This window comes from Nyctereutes procyonoides, unplaced genomic scaffold (genome assembly GCF_905146905.1).
Source record: "Nyctereutes procyonoides isolate TBG_1078 unplaced genomic scaffold, NYPRO_anot_genome, whole genome shotgun sequence".
NCBI classification, from domain to species: Eukaryota; Metazoa; Chordata; class Mammalia; order Carnivora; family Canidae; genus Nyctereutes; species Nyctereutes procyonoides.
Genome location: NW_026575031.1, coordinates 2,365,074 through 2,379,811, shown reverse-complemented (window position 1 = coordinate 2,379,811; position 14,738 = coordinate 2,365,074). Strand labels below are relative to the sequence as shown.

General features: G+C 50.3%; 1 protein-coding gene across 1 annotated transcript; it reads right to left on the bottom strand.

The window, feature by feature from the left end:
• Positions 1-11,456: 11,456 nt before the first annotated feature.
• On the bottom strand, positions 11,457-13,910 carry LOC129504104 (collagen alpha-1(III) chain-like). Its single transcript, XM_055316615.1, has one exon. The coding sequence runs from the start codon at positions 13,908-13,910 to the stop codon at positions 11,457-11,459; it is 2,454 nt and encodes an 817-aa protein (XP_055172590.1).
• Positions 13,911-14,738: the final 828 nt, after the last annotated feature.

The following is a 14,738-nucleotide window of genomic DNA, read 5'->3' as shown; positions in this document are numbered from 1 at the left end:
CAAAAGCAAAACACTGCTGTGGTCTTTCGCTTTAGAAAAAGAAAATCGATGAGGCTTCAAAACATCAAAAACCCTTTTCTTGCCTTCTAGATTTTACTTCTAATTCTGAAGGACAGCTTAAGAGTTTAGTGTGGCTGCTTTAGGTTTGCAAGAAAAATATATTTTTTGCCAAGTAACCTCAGGCCCATTGAAAGCATATATTTCAAACCATTGTTCAAATAGTTTATTCTTCTGTTTCAGAAGACTAGTGTTTTTGTCTTTAATACCAATTCTTATAGACTCTATTTTAGACTCTGTTAGTCAGAAAGTAAGCAGATTGGCCTAGACATTAAATAGGTTATGGAAGGACTCAATGATCAAAAAAGCAAGTTTAGGGGGAGAAAGGGTCACATCTAATTTTGAAGACATGTTCTTATGTCTATTCATCAAATCCCCATCATGTAAAAAGGTTTGGGTTTTTTTGCTTCCAAACAATTATTTTGGCTTTGAAATAATAATAATGACCTAAGATAAAAGAAATATATTGGCATTTCTCTGCTTCACATTAGCTAGTCTATTCATGTTTTTAAACATTCACTGATCGGACCCTGCTGATCATAATAATACAAAAACTTCAGGGGAGACCTCCTTCATCTAGTGAGGAAGAAAATCAGGAGATAGCTAAGTTGCCATGCAAATGCTGGGAGAATGGAAAGCTCTGTGGGGTCAAGGATTTTATCAGTTTCTGATCAGCAACATCTCCTATCTCCCAAACTACTACCAGGCACAGAGTGGACACCTGGCAGTTATTTGGTGGATGCTGAATGCTGTGACTGGGGCACACAAAGTGCATTTAAGAGACTGTGGAAAATTCAGGCAAGGCTTTCCCAGTGAAAGATAGGTCTGACCTCAAAAACAAGGCAGATGGAGTTGAAGCAATTCCTTCTGTATCAAGGGAGTAGAGAGTTTCAAAAATGAAACTGAAATAGAATTAGAGGAATGGCTGTTAATTGTATGTGGTTCCTACAGGGAGTGAGGGGTGCACACATACAGTCGATTGAGATAAATAGAGACCAAATCCTGAAGGGCCTCGTAAGCCACGCTAAGGAACTTGAATGTTAGATCCAAAACCACTGTGTGATATTAAGCAAGCAGGGGCTTAAAAAAAAAAAGGCATATACATCTTAGAAAAAATTACATTGGCTGAAGGGTGGCAAATGGATTGAAGAAGACTGGAAACAGGTAAGAAGACCCATTAGGAGGCTTCACAGAAATCTAAGCAACATAAATAACAGTGGCCTAAATTAAGGTAAATGTAAAGAGACAGAACGAATAGGCATATTTAAGTGATTTTAAGAGGCTAGAGATGACAAGACTTAGCTGATGCTTGGAATGAGCTTGGGAGAGGTTGCTAAAAAAAGAGAAACAAGGACGAGGCATAGTCCTCCAGCATTGGGAACCAAGTAGATAGATACCATTTCCCAAAAGAAGGAAGAGGTATTGGGTAGGGAAAGGGCCAGTCGATTTTTGGATATACTGAGTTGTTTAAAGCATCTTGTCAGAGGAGGGGCAAGACGGCAGAAGAGTAGGGTCCCCAAGGCACCTGTCCCACCAAATTACCTAGATAACCTACAAATCATCCTGAAAATCTACGAATTCGGCCTGAGATTTAAAGAGAGACCAGCTGGAATGCTACAGTGAGAGGAGTTCGCGCTTCTATCAAGGTAGGAAGACGGGGAAAAAGAAATGAAGAAACAAAAGGCCTCCGAGGGGGAGGGGCCCCGCGAGGAGCCGGGCTGAGGCCGGGGCGAGTGTCCCCAGGACAGGAGAGCCCCGTCCCGGAGGAGCAGGAGCTGCACCAACCTTCCCGGGCGGGCGGAAAGGGGCTCGCAGGGAGTTGGAGCAGGACCCAGGAGGGCGGGGATGCCCTCGGGCTTCCGGGGACACTAACAGACACCTGCGCCCCGGGAGAGTGCGCCGAGCTCCCTAAGGCTGCAGGGCGCACGGCGGGACCGAAGCAGCTCCGAGGGTCTCGGGCGGCGGCTCTGCGGAGGGGGCTGCGGGGCGGGAGCGCGAATCCAACAGCGCAGGCCCCGGAGCACAGGGCGCCGGGACACAGCCCAGGATCCGGCCTCCCCCTGGGACAGGCAGAGGCCGGGAGGGCCCAGGACAGCAAGGACGCTCCTGCCCCGAACTGAGCAGATCAGCGGCCCCGCCCCGGAGCCTCCAGGCCCTGCAGACGGAGAGCTCTGGAGCTACTGCGGGAGCTGACTCCAGGCTGCAGAGCTGGCCCCGCCACTGCGGTTGTTCCTCCTGGGGCCTCGCGGGGTGAACAACCCCCACTGAGCCCTGCACCAGGCAGGGGCAGAGCAGCTCTCCCAAGTGCTAACACCTGAAAATCAGCACAACAGGCCTCTCCCCCAGAAGACCAGCGAGACAGACAAGTTCCAGGGGAAGTCAAGGGACTTACAGTATAGAGAATCAGAACATACTCCCCCGTGCTGTTTTTTTGTTTGTTTGTTTGTTTGTTTTTTGTTTGTTTTGCTTCTTGCTTTGTTTGCTTCCCCCACCCCCTTTTTTTCCTTTCTTTATTTTTCTTTCTCCTTTTATTATCTTTTTATTCTTTTTTCTTCCTTTTTTCTTTTTCTTTTTCTCTTTTCTTTCCTTCTTTATCTCCTCTCTTTTCCTCCTTTTCCCAATACAACTTGTTTTTGGCCACTCTGCACTGAGCAAAATGACTAAAAGGAAAACCTCACCTCAAAAGAAAGAATCAGAAACAGTCCTCTCTCCCAAAGAGTTACAAAATCTGGATTACAATTCAATGTCAGAAAGCCAATTCAGAAGCACTATTACACAGCTACTGGTGGCTCTAGAAAAAAGCATACAGGACTCAAGAGACTTCATGACTGCAGAATTTAGATCCAATCAGGCAGAACTTAAAAATCAATTGAATGAGATGCAATCCAAACTAGAAGTCCTAACGACGAGGGTTAACGAGGTGGAAGAACGATTGAGTGACATAGAAGACAAGTTGATGGCAAAGAGAGAAACTGAGGAAAAAAGAGACAAACAATTAAAAGACCATGAAGACAGATTAAGGGAAATAAACGACAGCCTGAGGAAGAAAAACCTACATATAAATGGGGTTCCCGAGGGCGCCGAAAGGGCCAGAGGGCCAGATTATGTATTTGAACAAATCCTAGCTGAAAACCATTCCTAATCTGGGAAGGGAAACAGGCATTCAGATCCAGGAAATAGAGAGATCCCCCCAAAAATCAATAAAAACCGTTCAACACCTTGACATCTAATAGTTAAGCTTGCAAATTCCAAAGATAAAGAGAAGATCCTTAAAGCAGCAAGAGACAAGAAGTCCCTGACTTTCATGGGGAGGAATATTAGGGTAACAGCAGACCTCTCCACAGAGACCTGGCAGGCCAGAAAGGGCTGGCAGGATATATTCAGGGTCCTAAATGAGAAGAACATGCAACCAAGAATACTTTATCCAGCAAGGCTCTCATTCAAAATGCGAAGGAGAGATAAAGAGCTTCCAAGACAGGCAGGAACTGAAAGAATATGTGACCTCCAAACCAGCTCTGCAAGAAATTTTAAGGGGGACTCTTAAAATTCCCCTTTAAGAAGAAGTTCATTGGAACAATCCACAAAAACAAGGACTGAATAGATATCATGATGACACTAAACTCACATCTGTCAATAGTAACCCTGAACGTGAACGGGCTTAATGACCCCATCAAAAGGCAGAGGGTTTCAGACTGGATAAAAAAGCAGGACCCATCTATTTGCTGTCTACAGGAGACTCATTTTAGACAGAAGGACACCTACAGCCTGAAAATAAAAGGTTGGAGAACCATTTACCATTCAAATGGTCCTCAAAAGAAAGCAGGGGTAGCCATCCTTATATCAGATAAACTAAAATTTACCCCGAAGACTGTAGTGAGAGATGAAGAGGGACACTATATCATACTTAAAGGATCTATCCAACAAGAGGACTTAACAATCCTCAATATATATGTCCCGAATGTGGGAGCTGCCAAATATATCAATCAATTAATAACCAAAGTGAAGAAATGCTTAGATAATAATACACTTATACCTGGTGACTTCAATCTAGCTCTTTCTATACTTGATAGGTCTTCTAAGCACAACATCTCCAAAGAAACTAGAGCTTTAAATGATACACTGGACCAGATGGATTTCACAGATATCTACAGAACTTTACATCCAAACTCAACTGAATACACATTCTTCTCAAGTGCACATGGAACTTTCTCCAGAATAGACCACATACTGGGTCACAAATTCTATCAAACGTTTAAAGAAGAAACCATACCTATTCTACTAAAGCTGTTTGGAAAGATAGAAAGAGATGGAGTACTTCCAAATTTGTTCTATGAGGCCAGCATCACCTTAATTCCAAAACCAGACAAAGACCCCACCAAAAAGAATTACAGACCAATATCCCTGATGAACATGGATGCAAAAATTCTCAACAAGATACTAGCCAATAGGATCCAATAGTACATTAAGAAAATTATTTACCATGACCAAGTAGGATTTATCCCCCAGACACAAGGCTGGTTCAACACTTGTAAAACAATCAATGTGATTCATCATATCAGCAAGAGAAAAACCAAGAACCATATGATCCTCTCATTAGATGCAGAGAAAGCATCTGACAAAATACAGCATCCACTCCTGATCAAAACTCTTCAGAGCGTAGGGATAGAGGGAACATTCCTCAACATCTTAGAAGCCATCTACGAAAAGCCCACAGCAAATATCATTCTCAATGGGGAAGCACTGGGAGCCTTTCCCCTAAGATCAGGAACAAGACAGGGATGTCCACTCTCACCACTGCTATTCAATATAGTCCTGGAAGTCCTAACCTCAGCAATCAGACAACAAAAAGACATTAAAGGCATTCAAATTGGCAAAGAAGAAGTCAAACTCTCCCTCTTCGCCGATGACATGGTACTCTGCATAGAAAACCCAAAAGCCTCCACCCCAAGATTTCTAGAACTCATACAGCAATTGGTAGCATGGCAGGATACAAAATCAATGCCCAGAAATCAATGGCATTTCTATACACTAACAATGAGACTGAAGAAAGAAATTAAGGAGTCAATCCCATTTACAATTGCACCCAAAAGCATATGATACCTAGGAATAAACCTAACCAAAAAGGTAAAGGATCTATACCCTAAAAACTATAGAAGACTTCTGAAAGAAATTGGGGAAGACACAAAGAGATGGAGAAATATTCCAAGCTCATGGATTGGCAGAATTAATATACTGAAAATGTCAATGTTACCCAGGGCAATGTACACGTTTAATGCAATCCCTATCAAAATACCATGGACTTTCTTCAGAGAGTTAGAACAAATTATTTTAAGATTTGTGTGGAATCAGGGAGGGGCAAGATGGCGGAAGAGCAGGGTCCCCAAATCGCCTGTCCCCACCAAATTACCTAGATAACCTTCAAACCATCCTGAAAATTTACGAATTCGGCCTGAGATGTAAAGAGAGACCAGCTGGAATGCTACAGTGAGAAGAGTCCGCGCTTCTATCAAGGTAGGAAGACGGGGAAAAAGAAATAAAGAAACAAAAGGCCTCCGAGGGGGAGGGGCCCCGGAGGAGCCGGGCTGAGGCCGGGGCGAGTGTCCCCAGGACAGGAGAGCCCCGTCCCGGAGGAGCAGGAGCTGCACCAACCTTCCCGGGCGGGCGGAAAGGGGCCCGCAGGGAGTTGGAGCAGGACCCAGGAGGGCGGGGATGCCCTCGGGCTCCCGGGGACACTAACAGACACCTGCGAGCGCAGGAGAGTGCTCCGAGCTCCCTAAGGGCTGCAGCGCGCACGGCGGGGCCGACCGGAGCAGCTCGGAGGGGCTCGGGAGCGGCTCCAGGGAGGGAGCTGCGGGGCGGGAGCGCGAATCCATCAGCGCAGGCCCCGGAGCACAGGGCGCCGGGACACAGCCCAGGATCCGGCCTCCCCCGGGACAGGCAGAGGCCGGGAGGGCCCGAGACAGCGAAGACGCTCCTGCCCCGAGCTGAGCAGATCAGCGGCCCCGCCCCGGAGCCTCCAGGCCGTGCGGACGGAGAGCCGAGAGCCCCGAGCCCCGTAGTTCCTGCGGAGGCTGAATCCAGGCTTCCAGAGCTGCCATAGCCACTGGGGCTGTTCCTCCTGGGGCCCGACGGGGTAAACAACCCCCACTGAGCCCTGCAGCAGGCAGGGGCAGAGCAGCTCCCCCAAGTGCTAACACCTGAAAATCAGCGCAGCAGGCCCCTCCCCCAGAAGACCAGCTAGAGGGACCAGTGATACTCCCCCGTGTTCCAATACAGCTTGTTTTTGGCCACTCTGCACTGAGCAAAATGACTAGAAGGAAAACCTCACTTCAAAAGAAAGAATCAGAAACAGCCCTCTTTCCCACAGAGTTACAAAATCTGGATTACACTTCAATGTCAGAAAGCCAATTCAGAAGCACTATTATACAGCTACTGGTGGCTCTAGAAAAAAGCATTAAGGCCTCACGAGACTTCATGACTGCAGAATTTAGATCCAATCAGGCAGAAATTAAAAATCAATTGAATGAGATGCAATCCAAACTAGAAGTCCTAACGACGAGGGTTAACGAGGTGGAAGAACGAGTGAGTGACATAGAAGACAAGTTAATGGCAAAGAGGGAAACTGAGGAAAAAAGAGACAATTAAGGGACCATGAAGACAGATTAAGGCAAATAAATGACACTCTAAGGAAGAAAAACCTACGTTTAATTGGGGTTCCCGAGGGCGCCGAAAGGGACAGAGGGCCAGAATATGTATTTGAACAAATCCTAGCTGAAAACTTTCCCAATCTGGGAAGGGAAACAGGCATTCAGATCCAGGAAATAGAGAGATCCCCCCCTAAAATCAATAAAAACCGTTCAACACCTCGACATCTAATAGTGAAGCTTGCAAATTCCAAAGATAAAGAGAAGATCCTTAAAGCAGCAAGAGACAAGAAGTCCCTGACTTTCATGGGGAGGAATATTAGGGTAACAGCAGACCTCTCCACAGAGACCTGGCAGGCCAGAAAGGGCTGGCAGGATATATTCAGGGTCCTAAATGAGAAGAACATGCAACCAAGAATACTTTATCCAGCAAGGCTCTCATTCAAAATGGAAGGAGAGATAAAGAGCTTCCAAGACAGGCAGGAACTGAAAGAATATGTGACCTCCAAACCAGCTCTGCAAGAAATTTTAAGGGGGACTCTTAAAACTCCCCTTTAAGAAGAAGTTCAAGTAACTCTGAACGTGAATGGGCTTAATGACCCCATCAAAAGGCGCAGAGTTTCAGACTGGATTAAAAAACAGGACCCATCTATTTGCTGTCTACAAGAGACTCATTTTAGACAGAAGGACACCTACAACCTGAAAATAAAAGGTTGGAGAACCATTTACCATTCAAATGGTTCTCAAAATATACCCTAAAAACTACAGAACACTTCTGAAAGAAATTGAGGAAGACACAAAGAGATGGAAAAATATTCCATGCTCATGGATTGACAGAATTAATATTGTGAAAATGTCAATGTTACCCAGGGCAATTTACACGTATAATGCAATCCCTATCAAAATACCATGGACTTTCTTCAGAGACTTAGAACAAATTATTTTAAGATTTGTGTGGAATCAGAAAAGACCCCAAACAGCCAGGGGAATTTTAAAAAAAGAAAACCATATCTGGGGGCATCACAATGCCAGATTTCAGGTTGTACTACAAAGCTGTGTTCATCAAGACAGTGTGGTACTGGCACAAAAACAAACATATAGATCAATGGAACAGAACAGAGAACCCAGAAGTGGACCCTGAACTTTATGCTCAACTAATATACGATAAAGGAGGAAAGACGATCCACTAGAAGAAAGACAGTCTCTTCAGTAAATGGTGCTGGGAAAATTGGACATCCACATGCAGAAGAATGAAACTGGACCACTCTCTTGCACCATACACAAAGATAAACTCAAAATGGATGAAAGATCTAAATGTGAGACAAGATTCCATCAAAATCCCAGGCAACACCCTTTTTGAACTTGGCCACAGTAACCGGAGAAGGACAAACAGTGTATGTTCTCATTCATTTGGGGAATATGAATAATAGCGAAAGGGAATATATGGGAAGGGAGAAGAAATGTGTGAGAAATATCAGAAAGGGAGACAGAACATAAAGACTTCTAACTCTGGGAAATGAACTAGGGGTGGTGGAGGGGGAGGAGGGTGGGGGGTGGGGGTGAACGGGTGACGGGCACTGAGGGGTACACTTGACGGGATGAGCACTGGGTGTTATTCTGTATGTTGGTAAATTGAACACCAATAAAAATTAATTTATAAAAAAAAAAAAAAAGATTTGTGTGGAATCAGAAAAGACCCCGAATAGCCAGGGGAATTTTACAAAAGAAAACCATAGCTGGGAGCATCACAATGCCAGATTTCAGGTTGTACTACAAAGCTGTGGTCCTCAAGACAGTGTGGTACTGGCACAAAAACAGACACATAGATCAATGGAACAGAATAGAGAACCCAGAAGTGGACCCTGAACTTTATGGTCAACTAATATTCGACAAAGGAGGAAAGACGATCCACTGGAAGAAAGACAGTCTCTTCAATAAATGGTGCTGGGAAAATTGGACATCCACATGCAGAAGAATGAAACTGGACCACTCTCTTTCACCATACACAAAGATACACTCAAAATGGATGAAAGATCTAAATGTGAGACAAGATTCCATCAAAATCCTAGAGGAGAACACAGGCAACACCCTTTTTGAACTCGGCCACAGTAACTTCTTGCAAGATACATCCACGAAGGCAAAAGAAACAAAAGCAAAAATGAACTATTGGGACTTCATCAAGAAAAGAAGCTTTTGCACAGCAAAGGATACAGTCAACAAACCTAAAAGACAACCTACAGAATGGGAGAAGATATTTGCAAATGACACATCAGATAAAGGGCTAGTTTCCAAGATCTATGAAGAACTTCTTAAACTCAACACCAAAGAAACAAACAATCCAATCATGAAATGGGCAAAAGACATGAAGAGAAATCTCACAGAGGAAGACATAGACATGGCCAACATGCACATGAGGAAATGCTCTGCATCACTTGCCATCAGGGAAATACAAATCAAAACCACAATGAGATCCCACCTCACACCAGTGAGAATGGGGAAAATTAACAAGGCAGGAAACAACAAATGTTGGAGAGGATGTGGAGAAAGGGGAACACTCTTGCACTGTTGGTGGGAATGTGAACTGGTGCAGCCACTCTGGAAAACTGTGTGGAGGTTCCTCAAAGAGTTAAAAATAGACCTGCCCTACGACCGAGCAATTGCACTGTTGGGGATTTACCCCAAAGATTCAGATGCAATGAAACGCGGGACACCTGCACCCCAATGTTTACAGCAGCAGTGGCCACAATAGCCAAACTGTGGAAGGAGCCTCGGTGTCCATCGAAAGATGAATGGATAAAGAAGATGTGGTTTATGTATACAGTGGAATATTCCTCAGCCATTAGAAACGACAAATACCCACCATTTTCTTCAACGTGGATGGAACTGGAGGGTATTAGGCTGAGTGAAGTAAGTCAATCGGAGAAGGACAAACATTATATGTTCTCATTCATTTGGGCAATATAAATAATAGTGAAAGGGAATATAAGGGAAGGGAGAAGAAATGTGTGGGAAATATCAGAAAGGGAGACAGAACATAAAGACTCCTAACTCTGGGAAACGAACTAGGGGTGGTGGAAGGGGAGGAGGGCGGGGGGTGTGGGGTGAATGGTTGACGGGCACTGAGGGGGCCACTTGATGGGATGAGCACTGGGTGTTATTCTGTATGTTGGTAAATTTAACACCAATAAATAAATAAATAAATAAAGCATCTTGTCGTCATAACCGAGGTTTTTTTCCTGTCCCCTCCTTCTTGTAGTCTCAGACTAGATTTATGCAAATCCATTACAAATGCATGAAAGTAATCCAAGCACCTATCACAGTAGTTATAGGCATACGTTTCTTACATCCACAACAAATTGCATTTTTCAATATAAAAATATTCTTCTTTACTCATAAAAGTCTTTATGAGATGTAAAGGTACACAAAAAACAGTTTCTAAGAGTTAAGTTATGGTCATGACCCTGAATTGTGACTAGTCCATGAAAAGCATGACACCACACACTAAGTCACCACAGATCATGTGCTGTGCCCTAGGTGTGTATCTGCATAGATAAATACACTTCAGTATTTTTGCATTTACAGTTGGATGACATCCTAAAGTAATACCTTGAATTGAATGTATATGGCCACACATAGTTTTGAATGCCATGTAATTTTTTCCTCTTTTCTAACTTGGTTTTTCCAAACACATTGAAGTGAAGACACAAAACTATTCAGAATCCAAACATAATATGACTATAAGGGCAAAACTCACTAAGTGGTAATTATGGGCAACACCTATTAATTAGTTAATTAATAACCAGTAATCTGAAACACTGTATGTATTCCCTGTATTTATATCTATTTCCACTTATTACATAATTATTAAATTTTAAAAATTTACTTAAGTGTGTATGCAGAAACCTAAAGAGGTTTCTCAAATACTAGCAGGTCCATTTTGACATTAACATCCTGCTTGTTTTCTTTTCTTTTTTTTTAAGATTTTATTTATTTATTCATGAGAGACACAGAGAGGCAGAGACACATGCAGAGGGAGAAGCAGGCTCCGTGCGGGGAGCCTGATGTAGGACTTGATCCCAGGGCCCCAGGATCAGGTCCCCAGCCAAAGGCAGACCATTCAACTGCTGAGCCACCCAGGTGTCCCTGCTTGTTTTCTTTTATGCCAGGAAGAACACGAGTGTCCTGGCAATGCCAATGACATAGGTCATATCCTGGGGGTAGTGATAGTTCTCGGTGTCCCCAGAGATGTTGTGATGGAATGAGGGGCCACTGCAGAGCCAATGAGCCACTTAGGAGGAGGCACTTTACTTTGAAGAAGCTGAGGGTCTTCAAATTGAAGGCAAAGCATCCAGGTTGTCATCCAGGACTCACATACCCCTTTCCTTGAGATGCACATCACCTTCTGCTTCCTCACCTGATTCAAACAGGGTGCTGGGAGACCTGATGTCTGTGTTTCCAGCAGCAAGAAGACTCGGAAGACAGGCGACCGCCAGGCCCTGTTGTAGAGATTCTATTAAAAAGAGATCCTCGGTGCTAAAGTCCTCCAGGCCGGTGGGAGCTGTTAGAAGCTGAAAGGAAGTGCAGACTGAAATGGCCTGGTGACGGCCTGTGAGAGGGGAGAGAGCGCAGCCTGAGCATTCCTGCCCCCAGCCAGTTGGTGGGGCGCCAGCCTCACTGCCCTGCCCTTCCCTTGGCCCTTCTCCGCCACACTGCCACACTCGGGGCCATGCAGAGTGTTGAACGTACTCTTTTCAACTACTTGGCCCTGTGTTCCAGTCCAAGCCATGTTGCACCCAGGATGCACAGACGGAACTGCGAGGAGGTGCGGGCGCTCGGTACTCCAGGTGCTGACCGCGGGGACCGCCCGGTGCTGACCGCGGGGGACGGCCCGGTGTTGACCGCGGAGACCGCTCGGTGCTGACCGCGGGACCGCTCGGTGCTGACCGCGGGGACCGCCCGGTGCTGACCGCCGGGACCGCCCGGTGCTGACCGCGGGGACCGCCCGGTGCTGACCGCGGGGACCGCCCGGTGCTGACCGCGGGGGACGGCCCGGTGTTGACCGCGGAGACCGCTCGGTGCTAACCGCGGGACCGCTCGGTGCTGACCGCGGGGACCGCCCAGTGCTGACCGCGGGGGACGGCCCGGTGCTGACCGCCGGGACCGCCCGGTGCTGACCGCGGAGACCGCTCGGTGCTGACCGCGGGACCGCTCGGTGCTGACCGCGGGGACCGCCCGGTGCTGACCGCGGGGGACGGCCCGGTGCTGACCGCCGGGACCGCCCGGTGCTGACCGCGGGACCGCTCGGTGCTGACCGCGGGGACCTCCCGGTGCTGACCGCGGGGACCGCCCGGTGCTCACCGCGGGACCGCTCGGTGCTGACCGCGGGGACCGCCCGGTGCTGACCGCGGGGGACGGCCCGGTGCTGACCGCCGGGACCGCCCGGTGCTGACCGCGGGACCGCTCGGTGCTGACCGCGGGGACCGCCCGGTGCTGACCGCGGGACCGCTCGGTGCTGACCGCGGGGACCGCCCAGGTGCTGACCGCGGGGACCGCCCGGTGCTGACCGCGGGGGACGGCCCGGTGCTGACCGCCGGGACCGCCCGGTGCTGACCGCGGAGACCGCTCGGTGCTGACCGCGGGACCGCTCGGTGCTGACCGCGGGGACCGCCCGGTGCTGACCGCGGGGGACGGCCCGGTGCTGACCGCCGGGACCGCCCGGTGCTGACCGCGGGACCGCTCGGTGCTGACCGCGGGGACCGCCCGGTGCTGACCGCGGGGGACGGCCCGGTGCTGACCGCGGGGACCGCCCGGTGCTGACCGCGGGACCGCTCGGTGCTGACCGCGGGGACCGCCCGGTGCTGACCGCGGGACCGCTCGGTGCTGACCGCGGGGACCGCCCAGGTGCTGACCGCGGGGACCGCCCGGTGCTGACCGCGGGGGACGGCCCGGTGCTGACCGCCGGGACCGCCCGGTGCTGACCGCGGGACCGCTCGGTGCTGACCGCGGGGACCGCCCGGTGCTGACCGCGGGACCGCTCGGTGCTGACCGCGGGGACCGCCCGGTGCTGACCGCGGGGGACGGCCCGGTGCTGACCGCCGGGACCGCCCGGTGCTGACCGCGGAGACCGCCCGGTGCTGACCGCGGGACCGCTCGGTGCTGACCGCGGGACCGCTCGGTGCTGACCGCGGGGACCGCCCGGTGCTGACCGCGGGGGACGGCCCGGTGCTGACCGCCGGGACCGCCCGGTGCTGACCGCGGAGACCGCCCGGTGCTGACCGCGGGGACCGCTCGGTGCTGACCGCGGGGACCGCCCGGTGCTGACCGCGGGGACCGCCCGGTGCTGACCGCGGGGACCGCCCAGGTGCTGACCGCGGGGACCGCCCGGTGCTGACCGCGGGGGACGGCCCGGTGCTGACCGCCGGGACCGCCCGGTGCTGACCGCGGAGACCGCTCGGTGCTGACCGCGGGACCGCTCGGTGCTGACCGCGGAGACCGCTCGGTGCTGACCGCCGGGACCGCCCGGTGCTGACCGCGGGACCGCTCGGTGCTGACCGCGGGGACCGCCCAGGTGCTGACCGCGGGGGACGGCCCGGTGCTGACCGCGGGGACCGCCCAGGTGCTGACCGCGGGGACCGCCCAGGTGCTGACCGTGGGGACCGCCCGGTGCTGACCGCGGGGACCGCCCAGGTGCTGACCGCGGGGACCGCCCAGGTGCTGACCGCGGGGACGGTCCGGTGCTAACCACGGGGACCGCCTGGTGCTAACCGCGGGGACCGCTTGGTGCTGACCGCGGGGACTACTTGGTGCTGACCGCGGGGGACGGCCCGGTGCTGACCGCGGGGGACAGCCCGGTGCTGACCGCCGGGACCGCCCAGGTGCTGACCGCGGGGACCGCTTGGTGCTGACCGCGGGGACCGCCCAGGTGCTGACCGCGGGGACCGCTCGGTGCTGACCGCGGGGGACGGCCCGGTGCTGACCGCGGGGACCGCCCGGTGCTGACCGCGGGGACGGCCCGGTGCTGACCGCGGGGACCGCCTGGTGCTGACCGCGGGGACCGCCCAGGTGCTGACCGCGGGGACCACCCGGTGCTGACCGCGCCCCGGGGCCAGGTGTACTGCCCAACACACACCGCCCACCGATGGCCACAATCTGGCCCCCAAACCAGCTCAGACTCCAGCGGGAGCTCCGCCCCTCGTGTTCCCGAAGCATTAGACTTAAAGGGCTGTGATTCTCCCCAGGAGAGCGGCCGCGCGCGCTGGGGCCTCCCACCGGCCTTCACCGGGGGGCTGGGGGGGCTGGAGCCCGGGGGCACCGGGTCCTCCTGAACCTGATGGTGCTCTGCCCCGGAGTCAGACTCAAGGCCTAGTAGCCGCCGCTGGAACAGCAACAGGCGGGAAGTTCTCACTCTTCCCAGGCAGGTGGAAGATTCTGGTTTTCATTGGAGCAGCCTCATGTAAACAGTAGTGACTGGATTTGCCTGGAACAATCAATCCCAGCGTGATGTACTATTTCTTTACCGTATTAGCCTAAATTGTGTACAAAGCCCCTTAGTGAGTTTTAAAATGCAGCTGTACCTCAGGCCTCGCCATAGGTGTATTTTAAATCAATATTTGCAAATTGAATTGTGCTTTGAACGTTTTATGGAAGTGAGCTTTTAAAATGCATCATTTCCTATATCAGATATTTCTAAAGTAAAGTGAATAACTGTCTCCTCATTTATCTTTGGTTTACGTACAAATTTTAATACACTGAATCTGTCTAAAGCCAGACCCTTTCTGTAATTCACTTCTCTCTTGGGTCGTGGGTGATTGGTTTTTGTTCTTGTTTTGTTTCGTTCTGTTTTTGCAGGCTAAACGAAATTATGCCAACCCTGGGGTGCTGTTGTCCTTATACTGTATGGAAGAGAGCAAGTCACAGATGGCACTGGTCACCATCCCATGATGGATCACCTGGCCCCTGAGTAGGTAGTTAGGTATAGAATCCTCATTATCTGACTTCTGGCTCGATGTCCTTTTCACGGTTACAGTGTCTGCCGCA

Excerpts from the sequence above, each read along its gene's own strand:
- LOC129504104 (XM_055316615.1), bottom strand. The coding sequence starts at position 13,910 with ATGCTTCGGGAACACGAGGGGCGGAGCTCCCGCTGGAGTCTGAGCTGG.